The following is a 14,856-nucleotide window of genomic DNA, read 5'->3' on the forward strand; positions in this document are numbered from 1 at the left end:
GGCAGTGGAGAGGAAGCGCCCCAGCTACATCATGGCCAGGTCTTTTTGATCCCCTCCCCACAATATCACGGGGCTGGCTCCCTCAGCAGACACTTATCTGCCTCCTGCACCTCCTCCTCCACAGACATGGTCCAATCTTCAACAGCAGCAGGGAACAGCATCACTGGCACTACCTCTCCTTCCTATCACATGTGTCAAGTCCAGCGCTGCCACGCCGTGTTGGAGCTGATCAGCCTGGGTACATAAGGCAGCATACATTCTGCTGGCTATCACCTGGCCGACTCCAACTGGGTAAGGTCAATGGGAGCAACATATGACATACAACCGAAGGGAAATAACACATTCTCCCTACATGCGCTTTTAAAAAATGCACTGGCTTGCACAAGGTCCTGGCAATGTCCAGGAGACTGTCCCACTTTTTTTTTTAACCATTCTCACTTGGTGAGGAATGCTCTCCTGGACTTGCAACGTCAGAATGGTTAGCAGCTTCACCACTTAATCCGCGATGTTCCAGTGCATTTTTTGCTGGAATTCAAGATTGCACATGCTTTAGCGTCTGTATGAGCAGCAGAAAGCCGTTAATGATTTTGTCATGCACCAGATCGCCTCAGCAATGAGCATGTGTTGTTTCCAGATTGGGCAGTGGTAGTTTATGTCATTTAAAAAAATAAAGCTACTTTCACACTTGCGGTAGCAGGGTCAGGCAGGCTGTTCTGGCGGGGGAACAGCCTGCCGGATCCGTGCTAACGCTAGCCAACCGTGCCGCCAGAAGTCCGGCTCAGCCCTATTCATTATAATGGGAGCGGGCTAGAGGTCCATCCGCAGCATGCAAACAAGCCAAGAGGCGGCCGGACAAAAAACGCAGCATGCTGTAGTTTTTGTCCGCCCCCCCCCCCCCCCCCCCTCCAATTATAGTGAATGGGGCCTGAGCCGACTTCCGGTGGCACGGTGGACTGGCGTTTGCATGGATCTGGCAGGCTGTTCCCCCCGTCGGACCAGCCTGCCGGACCCTGCGGTAGCCTTACCTCTATTATCTTCACTGACTGTTCCCAGTGGAGCTCACAATCTAAATTTCCTTTTATTATGTATTTGGAGTGTGGAAGGAAATCCATGCAAACAGAGGGGGAACGTGTAAACTTCATGCAGTTGTTCTTAGTCATATTTAAAACTAGGACTTCAGCACTGCAAGTTACTAGTACTAGCTGGTGAGCCACTGTTGCTGTACTTTACCTTGGTTCCCAAGAGTTGTTCCTTAATCCATGGAGTAATTATTCATCCAAACAAATCATTATACATAATCACAGTTGGACTAAACATTTTGCCAGAGCAGAGCCTAAGAAAGATGTACAGTGCTCATACATGCCAGGTATTCCCATGCCGATATGTCTACAGCTTTACAAAATCTACCTGAAACCAAAACCTGAACAGATCAAAATCAAAACTGTTTAAATTAACATAGTGAAGTTGACAGTTTTCCTGATTAGGTTCAGATTGCAAATGCTCATATTCTCACTCCCATAGTAGAAAATAAATGAGACAATTAGAGTATTCAAATCCTCCCTTACATATGAAGAATTTTTTTTCTATTAACCACCTGGAGTTACTGGAGAACTATTGATGACAGTAACTGTGATCAGATGTGCTGATTTCAACCTGTGTGATCACTGCTACACAATGAGGGAGTTTCCATAGACATTATTATTGGCTGATCCTATCAAAATTATCAGGACCCACCCAAAAAAAAATGACCAGTCCATATAAGAACACTATACTGTGATGAAATAACAATATGCAATATGGGATTCAAGGAAATGTTAATCATAAAACATTAATATCTCAGTGAACACTCAACATCAAAATGTAGAATCTGTAACCATGTGGGATAATCGTGGTGGAGTAGGAGGGTAGCTGTCATGATATGGAGCAGTGAGCCCTCAACTCCTGTCTGAAACTCTGTCCCTACCTATTTGCACAATCAACTCTAGAAGTGGCTCAAAACTGGACGACAATCTCTTCCTAGATACATGCTGGGGCCAATCAGGGAAGGAACACAGTGAACAAAAATAATAAATAATTAGTGAGTGGAAGGAACAAAGAAATGACAGACGAAATCAGAAATGTTTCTGAGCCGAAGTCAATATCAGGAGAATTCAACAGCACCAGATCGAGAACCGGAGATCAGAAACCGTACCAAGCCTGAAGTTTAATACCAGGAAGTGGCATCAAGTCCAAATCATCAGGCAGAAGGGATAAAGACAGTACTGAGCCGAGGTCCAATAATCCAGAAGTCCAAGTTGAGAAAATTAGGCTAGTATGGTGTACAAAAAGCCAATCGCAGGCACTTGTGGCCAGCTGTTGCCTGTTTAAATAGGCTGCACTCCCGATCATGTGACTCAGCTCACGTCACATGACAATGATGTCACCACGATGGACGTGCCAGTGTTTTCCCTCATTGGCTGGTGCTTCTGTACAAAGAAGCCCAACCAGGCGCTAGTGGCTCTGAATGTAGAAATGTGCCCTCACTTGCTCAGTTAAGTAAGTGACAGTACCCTTATGACTAGTACTAATCACCTCCACAGCTAGCTAGCTACACGCAGAAAAAAACGCTAGCTACATGCAGGATTAAAGCAGGACTTTAGACTGCAGGCTGCCTGGTTTTGGTTACAGGCATGTCTCTTATACATGCCCTAGCTGCTTCCTCTGTGATGCTGAGCAGATGTGTAGCCCTATCTGGGCTCTGAGGTGTTGTACCCTTATGACTAGTACTAATCACCTCTACAGCTAGCTAGCTACATGCACAATTAACACTGGCTTTGTTTCCGGCAGTTTACCAGCTCTGTTTCAGTCACTCCTGCTTCTGAGCATGTGACTTGTCTGTCTATTTCTGATCTTCCAGAAATCCACATGTTATCCAATGGTAATAATACAATTGGTGGGCAGATGTCAGCATAATGTTAGTGTTGGTTACAACACGCATCATTTTAGTGCAATGCTTATGAATCAAAGTATATCCACAGGGTGTTTCTCACTATTTGCATAGCAGTATCTTCACATATACAGTGCATTATACCAGGGTGGCTCATCTACAGTGTCCAATGCTTTCTGCCTAAAGCACATGACTTCCTCAGAATGGCAACATGTGGTTACAAACCAACTGTCGCATTTCCCACCCATTTTTAGATATGTCAGGGCCTTTGTACACAGTGCTTTATACTCTTCTACAATACCCACACAGCACATGTCAGCACATATCATATTACATAAATAACACTGTGAATCATACGTTAATACAATTTATATGGCAAACATAAGTTCAGGTAGCTATAATGGCTATTCCTGGCAGTCCCATAGTGGTGAAAGGAGAGGTGGCTATGATTGCATGGCTATTTCCCTATTCACCACTATGGGACTTTCAAAAATAGCCAATCTTGCTTGCTCATCTATTCATAAGTGGTGTACTCCCCTTCACTTTAGGGGCTTCTGGAGATTGGCACCAAATATCCCAGATGGGAATACTCCTTTAAAGGATATAGTAACAGTCATGTAATAGTCCAACTAAGTGGAGTGACCACTGCAACAGGGTTAATGGTACCCGCAATGCTAAGGGTTTGTGTCACGTTTATAAGTTACTAGTGAATATTAACTTACGCACCATCAATACTAAAGCTGACATAAGTCTATCAATAGATGTCAGACAGTGTCATAAAAGCATCCCCAAATTCTGGGAAGTGACCTATAAGCAATTGGTTCCAAGAAGAGGCAATATTGAAAAAATTATTTTACATAAGAAAGCTAAATGGATATTCAGATTAGATAGTTTGAGTCCTAAATGACTCAATGAGGGTTTCTCATATATTCCATTCTAATAATCACATTTGGTAGTCTCTCCACAATGTAAGTAATAATGATAAATTCCAATTCATAGAGGAGATCTTTTGACTAATGGAACTGGAGCCTGGTTCTTGTCAAATCATAATAAATTAATAGGTAGCCTATAATAGCTGCAGTCAAAAACCATAAGAAATGATATTGTAAAATAAAATACTTACCGTGTCACTATGTAGCTGCACACCTCCTAAAAAATGGAAATGGAATGGGCTTCGCTTTTGGTCGAGCACCTGATGGCGATTCCAGTGAGTTGGCCCGATGGTTGGGCCCTATTGGAGTGCTGTGTGTTCGATGGCTGAACACTTGTTTTGATGATTAGAAAGACGAATGTCTCCTATAAATACAAGAAAGTAATATAAATATATACAAATAAATAACATAAAAAAGCTATCAGCTATCAACAACTCAATTGCAAGTACCCTATCAAGTGCCCTATCATCCTAATCAGAGCTCCTAACAATTTATATGGGAATAAAATTATATAATAAGAAATTATCAACAAACAATGGCCAATGTGACAAAGTCTCCATTGAGATGAGCTGAAACGTTGCATTGGGTGTATTAAAGATCCACGACCAGAATGCTGCCTTTCTTCTATTTTTATTCTACATTGCAATAGTAACAATAGTAGGGCAAATATTTCATATTATTTACATCTATCATCATTGCAACATTGCAGCAAAAGTGCATTTTATTGGAACACCCAGCCGGAAATAGCTTTGTTAATATGAGTCTACAGCTACAATGTTGAAACTGAGAATAGTTAAGTATCCAAAATACCTAATCGCTCAGAGACAGTATTCAAGTATACAGACATGCGCAAATGTGCCTGAAGAGCGTCCAGAAGCGAAGTCTAAATGCATGCGCAGTTGTACCCACTGATATCAGGAGAGAAGCATTTTTAAGACTAAGTCCAAACACATGCGCAGACACACTTGGAAGAAAGCGGACTATGTCTAACCAATGGAGACTAGTTAGGGAGGGTATTACTACCTGACGTATTACACTAGAGGGAGGGACAATGATGTTTTGGAGAGTGATGTCCTCGATCATGTTTACCATTGCCCTAAACCCCTGATAACACCAGGGAGCTGGCAAAACATGTGTGGGACAATGAGTAACAATTTTTAATGGCTGTCATTTGCTGAGACAGTTGATTTACATTATTGAAAGTGGGATAGGAACGAGATAGCAGTGATCACAGGCGGGTGCGCACGACACCACATTTATAATCCTAAGAAGACAATAGCTTTACAAAGTGGTAGATACAGTGGTGGTCAGTTTTTTTTATTTAGTATTAGATCTCAGTGTTGTGACTTGATAAAGTATTTAACTTTTAATATGCACTTTCCACAAAAGATAAAATATGTCCTATTCTTGGCTGCAAATGTTGACCTGAAGTCAAAGGATGTCATCTGTATTTTGCGGACCACAAATTACGTACATTCATGTGAATGCACTTCATTTCAGCCTTCCCACTGACCTGTCAGCAGAAAACTTGAACAGGGATTACAAGTTCACCTATTTTAGGAAAACTCTGATTCTTTATTAAGTTATACATATAACTATAAAAGCTTTTATATATATATATATATATATATATATACAAACCGGATTCCCAAAAAGTTGGGACACTAAACAAATTGTGAATAAAAACTGAATGCAATGATGTGGAGATGGCAAATGTCAATATTTTATTTGTAATAGAACGTAGATGACAGATCAAACGTTTAATCCGAGTAAATGTATAATTTTAAAGGAAAAATACGTTGATTCAAATTTTCACGGTGTCAACAAATCCCAAAAAAGTTGGGACAAGTAGCAATAAAAGGCTGGAAAAAGTAAATTTGAGCATAACGAAGAGCTGGAAGACCAATTAACACTAATTAGGTCAATTGGCAACATGATTGGGTATAAAAAGGAGCTTCTCAGAGTGGCAGTGTCTCTCAGAAGCCAAGATGGGTAGAGGATCACCAATTCCCACAATGTTGCGCAGAAAGGTAGTGGAGCAATATCAGAAAGGTGTTACCCAGCAAAAAATTGCAAAGACTTTGCATCTATCATCATCAACTGTGCAATAACATCATCCGAAGATTCAGAGAATCTGGAACAATCTCTGTGCGTAAGGGTCAAGGCCGTAAAACCATACTGGATGCCCTGATCTCCGGGCCCTTAAACGACACTGCACCACAAACAGGAATGCTACTGTAAAGGAAATCACAGAATGGGCTCAGGAATACTTCCAGAAACCATTGTCAGTGAACACAATCCACCGTGCCATCCGCCGTTGCCAGCTGAAATGGAGTGTTGCAAAATGGAAGACTGTTCTGTGGTCAGACGAGTCACGATTCAAAGTTCTTTTTGGAAATATGGGACGCCATGTCATCCGGACCAAAGAGGACAAGGACAACCCAAGTTGTTATCAACGCTCAGTTCAGAAGCCTGCATCTCTGATGGTATGGGGTTGCATGAGTGCGTGTGGCATGGGCAGCTTGCATGTCTGGAAAGGCACCATCAATGCAGAAAAATATATTCAGGTTCTAGAACAACATATGCTCCCATCCAGATGTCATCTCTTTCAGGGAAGACCCTGCATTTTTCAACAAGATAATGCCAGACCACATTCTGCATCAATCACAACATCATGGCTGCGTAGGAGAAGGATCCGGGTACTGAAATGGCCAGTCTGCAGTCCAGATCTTTCACCTATAGAGAACATTTGGCGCATCATAAAGAGGAAGGTGCAACAAAGAAGGCCCAAGACGATTGAACAGTTAGAGGCCTGTATTAGACAAGAATGGGAGAGCATTCCTATTTCTAAACTTGAGAAACTGGAGAGCATTCCGTTCAGGATGTATCAGGATGTCTTCAGTTCAGTCTTTTAGACTTTTCAGGACGGAGATAATACCGCAGCATGCTGTAGTTTTATCTCCATCCAAAATTCCGGAACACTTGCCGGAATGCCGGCTTTTTTTCCCATTGACATGCATTAATGCTGGATCAGGCTCCGAGTTTTACGGCAAAACGGATCCGGCATTGCGGTCTGCGCATGCTCAGACTGCAAAAAATTTGGAAAAAAAATGCCGGATCCTTTTTTCCGGATGACACCTGAGAGACATATCCGGCATTTCAATGCATTTGTCATACGTATCGGGATCCTGATCCGTATGACAAATGCCATCAGTTTGCATGCGTTTTGACAGATCTGACAGGCGACGGAACTGCCTGCCAGATCCTCTGCCACAAGTGTGAAAGTTCCCTCAATCAGACCTTTTCTTTTATAAAACTCAAAATAGGCGCAAGTCTCTCCACAACAGGTGCAAAATCAGTTGGTAAATGAGATTTTAGTGGGATGTGGGAGTTTGGGATGAAACACACAAACTCCTTACAGATGATATCCTTGGTCAGATTCAAACCTAGGACGCCAATACGGCAAAGCACCAGAACTAACCACTGAGCCTCTGTTGCTGTCTTTTACTCTGATTCCCAAGAGCTGTTCCTTAATTCATTGAGTAATTAATCCCTGAAACAAATCATTCCCAGTAAACCATTTTGGCTTTTGTCTTCTTCTAGGGTTCACTGAGGGGCTTTTTTTTTTGTATTTCTATGGTAATCCTGGTGTTATGGATTGCACATAGCTCTCTTCAGATTTACAACCTTATTATAGCTTTAATGATCTGTACACAAGGTAGCCCATTCTGCGTAACCTTGTTTTCCCTTTTGATCTAAGAACGCTGATTAAAGATAACTGACAGAGAACTAATTGTATTTAGCCAAAATTAATTAGAACCATCTGTGTTCTAAGAAGTTATTGTTGCATGGCCAAAAGATTATTCTGAAACATGAATAAATTGCTCTATTATATGCAATTGTGTGAGAATACAGCAATAACCATGTTTAATAATCATTTGGAATCATAAAAAACATATTAAGATATGATTCTTGATTTCTTTTCTAGGCAATTATGATTATCGAATCTGTCACTATCTAATAAAAAAAGATGTATTTAAAAAAATTGCAATATCACAGATTTTAAGAGCTTTTATGCCTCATTCACACGTCAGTGTTTTGGTCAGTGATTTCCATCAGTGATTGTGAGCCACAACAAGGTGTGGCTCTAAACATGTCTGTGGAGGCTCCAATCCTGGTTTTGGCCCACAATCATGGATGGAAATCACTGACCAAACACTGATGTGTGAATGAGGTTTAGGCTGCAAATTTTTGTATGCTTTGAAGGGCTTCTGTCATCAGAAACATGGACCTAAAACAGACTCACCTGGAACATGAGCCCTTGCCATTTAAAGATCATGGAAATTCTCAGCTAGTCAATTTATTCTGCGGATCACAGATCTCACCCTTTGCAATGCAAAAGATGAAATCTGCAGCAAGTTCCATCAAAATCCATAGCAAAATGCCCACGATTTCGTGCAGATTGTGCTGCACAACACGGATACTAGCCGTGTGCATCCCACATTTTCCCTTCCGCTGTTCTATTCTTGTCCGCAAAACAGACAAGAATAGGGCATGTTCTATGTTTTTTTGTGGGGCCGTGGGACAGAAATATGAATGCGGACAGCACATGGTGTTCTGCACGCATGTTTTGCAGCCCCATTGAAGTGAATGAGTCCGCATCCAATCTGCAAAAAATGCGGATCAGATGCAGCCAAAACTACGGTCGTGTGCATGAGGCCTAAGAGATTTAAAAAATCATGAGTTATGCAGATACAAACAGCTTTTGAGTAGATGTATCTTTGTATAGCGCCAGTATGTGATTCAGATAGCAGAACAATAAAACATGGGCTGCTTTCCCGTAAGAGCCAGAATACAATTCTGACATTATTTTGATCGTATTCCGATTGCCAGCATGAATTTAATAAAAAACATAATGTTTTGTGTATTTGACAATTTTTTTCCCAATACATTTTTAAATATAATGAATGTAACTTTAATATTTCCATTCTAAGGTTTCTGCATTTGCTATCAAGACTGGTGTATTTTTTTTCTTTGCTGCCAGCTTTCAAACACATTTTATCCGCTTTTACTTGGAATCTAATCTGCAAACTAAACAATTGCTTATTTTGTCATGACATAATGAGATTATTTCTCCGGATCCTGAAGATTCTTGTACAAAAAATGGCTTTAACACATACTCAGTCTATGGATTAGTGGTCAGATAAATCGTGTAGTGAGTATCTCTGAAAACACATATCAGAATGGACTCATCTACTTCCAGCCAACATTTGGTTCTCCAGCCATTCTGGGATTACATGCTTACAGAATTTGGTGACCAGGTGAAGAGCCCCATTTTCCCCGTCTTGCTTGCATTCTCTGGCTATCTATGCTTCAGTTTCCCATTTGCTGTTATAGACATCCTGGGAGAGCGATGCCAATTTTTCTATCAATACAAAATTCAGAAGAACAATCAACCAACAATAAGGATGATGTTTCTCTGTCTCTGGAAGGCTGTGTTTAACCATGTGATGTATATCTTTCCAACTGTATTTTTGAATTGGCTGTGGATGCCACCAGTATCCTTACCCATGAGTGCTCCTTCGGTTTGTACTCTTCTTGGAGAGATCTTGGGATGTCTAATTTTATTTGACTTACAATATTTTATATGGCATGTACTCCACCATAAAAACCAGTGGTTATACAAGAAGATCCATGCTGTTCACCATGAATATACTGCACCATTCTCATGGTCTAGTCAGAACCTCAGTGGCTCTGAGTTGATGACTGTTGGTTTGTGGAGTACCATGAATCCCATTCTATTAGGATGTCATCCATTGACATCATGGACTTGCAATCTACTTAGCATCTGGATGTCTGTAGATGATCATATAGGGTATCATTTTCCCTGGTCCCTTCACCATATATTCCCCCTTGGTTTATATGGAGGTGCTCTAGCTCATGACTTGCATCATCAGAAACCAAGAACAAACTTTGCTCCTTTTTTTCGACATTGGGACTTAATTTGTGGAACGGCTTGCTCTATTAATGAAAATGCCTAATATCCATGTATCCATTGTAATACAATGCTGCTTTACTTTGGTGAAGAGAAACTAATTCAAATTTTTAACTTCAGAAGACCATCAGGAAACCTTTGCAGTTACCCCTGAGAACCTCTGATGTTTAATGCAAGTAATTGAAACATTTTTAAGAATGTGTTATTACATTTAAATGGATTATTCTGTGCATTTCCTTCAGATCCACCCACACTGTAGTACACAAATATAGATTTTGTATTAATCCATCATTATATACTGTAGTACATTACATAAACAGTTCACAGAAGCTTTGGTAAAATCAATGGCTGGTAAGTAGTTGTTTTACTTGTTATTGTTCGTACCATATAGTAAACAATGTTGCTAAAACCCTGGACCATGACAGCATGACCACATTTCTAATAGTCACAATACAGTTTTTCTTTACTTGCAAATTGTAATGGTAGACAGTAACACAAGTCAATATAATATGTCACTCATGGTGTCAGTCTCAGGAAGTAAATAATTCAACAGTAACATAACACTAGCTTCCAAAGCAATAGGGTTAAACTGAAAAAGGTTGATATTTTTTCTTGAGTGACAACTCATTGAAATGTAGAAATGTTTGTGTGTTAAATCGCACATGTAATACTACTTATGTGTTTCGCTGCTGTAACTACAAGCTGTTGTTTGTGGCCCCTTTAAAGCAGTCACATTATCTTCCTGGAGCCAGGCTGTGTTGTCAGAGAGCTGGAAAGGGTCTGAATTGTTGGGTTTGTGAAAGCTGCTGAATGGGAGGAGTAGGCAGCTCAGCGCTATCCAAATGAATAATAAAAAGGAAGATCATATGCAGCAGTTCTCTTGAAGATTATAACTAACCAGGTGCCGACGATGGAAGACTTCTGTCTATCCCATGCTCTGGACACATACCTCCACAGCAGACCACTTCTGCAGCCATTGTGGGACTACCTGAGGCTTCATTATTCTGATACTCTTAGGTCTCCACTCTTTCCTGTAGTCCTTACCGTGTTATGCTACCTTATCTTCTGCATGCCTTACCTTGTTTTCAACATCATGGGCAGAAGGTGGCCTTTTATTCACAAATATAAAATCCAACAGGACAGGAATCCAACTGGACCAATGATTGTCCATTGCCTCGGAGTGACTTTATACAACCACCTGTTCTTTATCCTACCAGCTGCAGTTGCCCAGTGGTACTGGAGGCCTCCTTGTCCATTGCCAGAAGAGGCTCCAAGCGTTTTGGATGTAATGTTTGGCGTGACGGCGAGCCTTCTGCTATTTGATTTTCAATATTTTATTTGGCACATGATCCATCACAAGAACAGGTGGCTATACAAAACATTCCATGCCATTCATCATGAGTACATGGCTCCTTTTTCCTTAGCCACACAGTGTCTTGGAGGCTGGGAACTTGTAACTGTTGGATTGTGGACCACAATAAACCCTATAATCTTCAGGTGCCATATTCTCACAACATGGTTATTTATGGTATTTCATGTATATGTGTCTGTGGAAGACCACTGTGGTTACGATTTTCCCTGGTCCACATCACGTCTGATACCATTTGGGATCTACGGGGGACCAATAAAACATGACTTACATCACCAGAAACCCATGAGCAATTATGCTCCCCACTTTACACATTGGGACAAAATATTTGGCACACATGCAGACTTCACTTCCGTCAAGGGCATACTAGAGGTTGATACCGCGAATAAAACTTGCTGCGCCAGTACACAGGAAGATAACCTTTATGATGAAAGTGTCTCACCAACAGATAGGCTTGCTGAAGAAAGGAGCAATTAAATTATATGATATATAAAGAGCTATACATTTCTATATTTTAATACGAATGTGTGTATTGTTATTTTTTTCAGTGAGTATTTTTCAGGTTGTAAATAAGAAAATGTCTGTATTGTAATTCCAGGGTGATTATTTATGGTACATAAGGTTTAGAATATGTCATCAGTCTATGACTTACAGTGCATCTGAGGCTTTTGTCTGTTGCAGTACTACACTTCTTTTGTCTGGTCAGTGCCCCTATTTTTTAGAAGATAGGTATAAGAAAACTGCTTGCACTTTGTAAAAACCGAATGTTGGTTTATGTTTGCAGGCATGCATATATCTAATATAATCATCTAATTCATATTTAATGTAGAATATCAGTATAGTGTGGATAATATCACAAATGTGTTGTTTCCAAACATCATGGTGACCACAAAGGTTAAGATCTCAGAAATTTGATTGTTAAGGCAAATATTTAAAACTGTGATACTAAATCAGCCAGTTCTGATCAATGGAAATATTCTCTATCAGCCAGAACACATGTGTAATTAAAATTGTTCTTTTGGATGCTACAAATCACATTATCTACTTCACTATAGTCTAAGGTATGATTGTTTCGATGGTATGGCCAACTCTTAATTTTTGGAAAGTTGTTCATAATATCTATGCATCTTTCCCAAGAAAAGTCGTGATTACAGAAATCATCATAACACTCACCGGATCAGGAGACGTCTATGACTAGCTAAAATATAATATCTGTTATCTAGTAAAATACTGTGACTGGCAACAGCCTGACATCCATATAAGTCTGTAGCCACACAGTCAGGTTTCTTCATTCAGTTTTGGAACCCAAAACCAGGAGTGTATTAATAAGAGAGAGAAACTGTATTTGTGCTGTATACTTTGTCTCCCTTTATGCCCCACTCCTGATTTTAGTTTCCAAAGCTGCATGCAGAAACTTGACCGTATGGTAATGCCATAATAGTATATCAGGTCAACAAGAGTATTTACAGCCAAAGAAAAGGACATTGCCAAAGGTTCCTCAAAGTGTAAATCAAGGAGTAAACTGAATATTGGGAACACATGTAATGTTCTCCCTCCCTGTACAGCCCAATGATGCTGCGTGTATCATATTGCATATATGTTGGGCAAAGGTTGTATGTATATGAGTGTGCAGGTAAGTGGTATTGGTATTTACTGGCTAAGCTTACAGATGCATTTTGCTACAAAATAACATAGTAAGGGCTCGTTCACACGAACGACTGTGGCCCAGCCGCATGGAAATTGCGGACCCATTCACTTGAATGGGTTCGCGATCCCTCCGTTCCCCAAAAACATAGAGCATGTTCTATCTTTTTGCGGTGCGGAGGCACGGAACCCCAGGAAGCACTCCGTAGTGCTTCCGTAGTGTTCCATTCCGTGCTTCCGTTCTGCATCTCTGGATTTGCGGACCCATTGAAGTGAATGGGTCCGCATCCGTGAAGCGGAATGCACATGGAACGGTGCCCGTGTATTGCGGATCCGCAAATGCTGTAGGCAATACAGCAATGGGCAGCACACGTTCTTGTAAACGAGCCCTAACTCATATTAATCAGAGCCGTTTATTTATTACAAGTTGTGCAATAAACAATTACTTTATGTGCTGTGGATCTTATTCATAGACACTGCAGGTCACATTACACAGTGAACATGACACCATGTCATTTCACTGCACTATGTACTGACCCTAACAGCTGCAGGTTGATGTAACTAGATGTTCAGATATTATTTTATGTGCACAGTCTAACTACACAACTATCGACAGATCAGCCACATGGAGGAACCACAACATAGGTCACATAGACAGTAATGTAAGCATGTAACAGCAGTGAATATAAGTATAAACCAAGATATGGCACTGCAAATAATACATAATAGTATACAGACCAAGAAGTGTGCTCCTCCAAAAATACAAGGCACTTACTTATGTATTGTGATTGTCCATATTGCCTCCTTTGCCAGCTTTATTCATTTTTCATTGCATTATGTGCTGCTTAGTTCCATGGTTAACTTATAACCACCCAGCAATCCAGCAGCAGTGGCCATGCTTGCACACTGTCGGAAAAAGCACTGGACTATGCACACTTTTCCAATTCCAGCCACAAGAGAGGCCATCTTTTTTTCCTATACTCTGTAAGCACAGCTACGGCTGCTGGATTCCAGGGTGGTCATAAGCATGGAAACGAGCAGTGTATAACGTGATGGAAAAATGAATTAAGCCAGCAAAGGAGACAATATGGTCAATAACAATACATTAGTAAGCGCCTTGTATTAACCTTGTGTACATGATACATGTAATTTGCTGAAGTGAGACAACCACTTTAACAGCAGCCACATGGGCTATAGGCCCAATGGACAGGAGCTGGCCTCATTGGCTTCTAAGCCAAGAGAGTTTATCAGGCATGTTCTGTAACCCAGTTCTGTAGTCAGGAGGGATTAAATAAGCTATGATGTCACCTATTGTGATCCTGTGTTATCTATACAGAGGTGATATTTGTCAGTGTAACTCTGCCTGTCATGATAATGTGATGTCTACTGAAAAGTGATCTGTACAGAACAGGAAGTCTCTATATATTATTAGGCTTAATGGTGAGTATGAGAACTGCATGATTTTTTAATATAGTTAGTGACATAGAAAATTAAACCAAAAATGCCCCAAAAGTATGTTTAACGCATACCTAAGTTTTCAAAAAAAAGTTTGCGTAATGGTTGTGCTTCACTCTAGAATCATAACTGTGAAGGAGCAGGTCTTTTTGGGGCTTCCCTAATGTCTTCTCATGTCTTCCCTAAACGGGTTATCCAAGATTATAAAAATGTCCCCCATATGCCCGGGCACCTCTCGGCTACAGCTTCTCCCCATGTGTGAAACATCTGGTGTGGGTGCGGGGGGAGCCTCCTGGCATCGCGGGTGACGCTAGGGAGGCTCGTCCCCATTCCCACCTGCCATTGGCTGCTCCCTCTGACACTGGATGTAGCAGTGGCGGTGCGGGGACCAGGAGTGGCGCAAGGAGTGGGGAGCCAGGTACAGAGGGGCAAAAAAGTATTTAGTCAGCCACCAATTGTGCAGGTTCTCCGATTAAAAAGATCTGTAATTTTCATCATAGGTACACTTCAACTATGAGAGACAGAATGGGGAGAA

At 40.9% G+C, this 14,856-nt stretch overlaps 2 protein-coding genes across 2 annotated transcripts; both read left to right on the forward strand.

Moving 5' to 3' along the window:
• The first annotated feature begins 9,101 nt into the window (after positions 1 to 9,101).
• LOC122925766 (cholesterol 25-hydroxylase-like protein 1, member 1) lies at positions 9,102 to 9,899 on the forward strand. Its single transcript, XM_044277115.1, has one exon. The coding sequence runs from the start codon at positions 9,102 to 9,104 to the stop codon at positions 9,897 to 9,899; it is 798 nt and encodes a 265-aa protein (XP_044133050.1).
• A 783-nt stretch (positions 9,900 to 10,682) lies between these two features.
• On the forward strand, positions 10,683 to 11,699 carry LOC122929725 (cholesterol 25-hydroxylase-like protein 1, member 2). The gene has a single exon (XM_044283393.1). It carries the CDS (start codon positions 10,764 to 10,766, stop codon positions 11,697 to 11,699), a length of 936 nt encoding a protein of 311 aa, XP_044139328.1. The 5' UTR covers positions 10,683 to 10,763.
• The last annotated feature ends 3,157 nt before the right edge of the window (positions 11,700 to 14,856 follow it).

This window comes from Bufo gargarizans, chromosome 2 (assembly GCF_014858855.1).
Source record: "Bufo gargarizans isolate SCDJY-AF-19 chromosome 2, ASM1485885v1, whole genome shotgun sequence".
NCBI classification, from domain to species: Eukaryota; Metazoa; Chordata; class Amphibia; order Anura; family Bufonidae; genus Bufo; species Bufo gargarizans.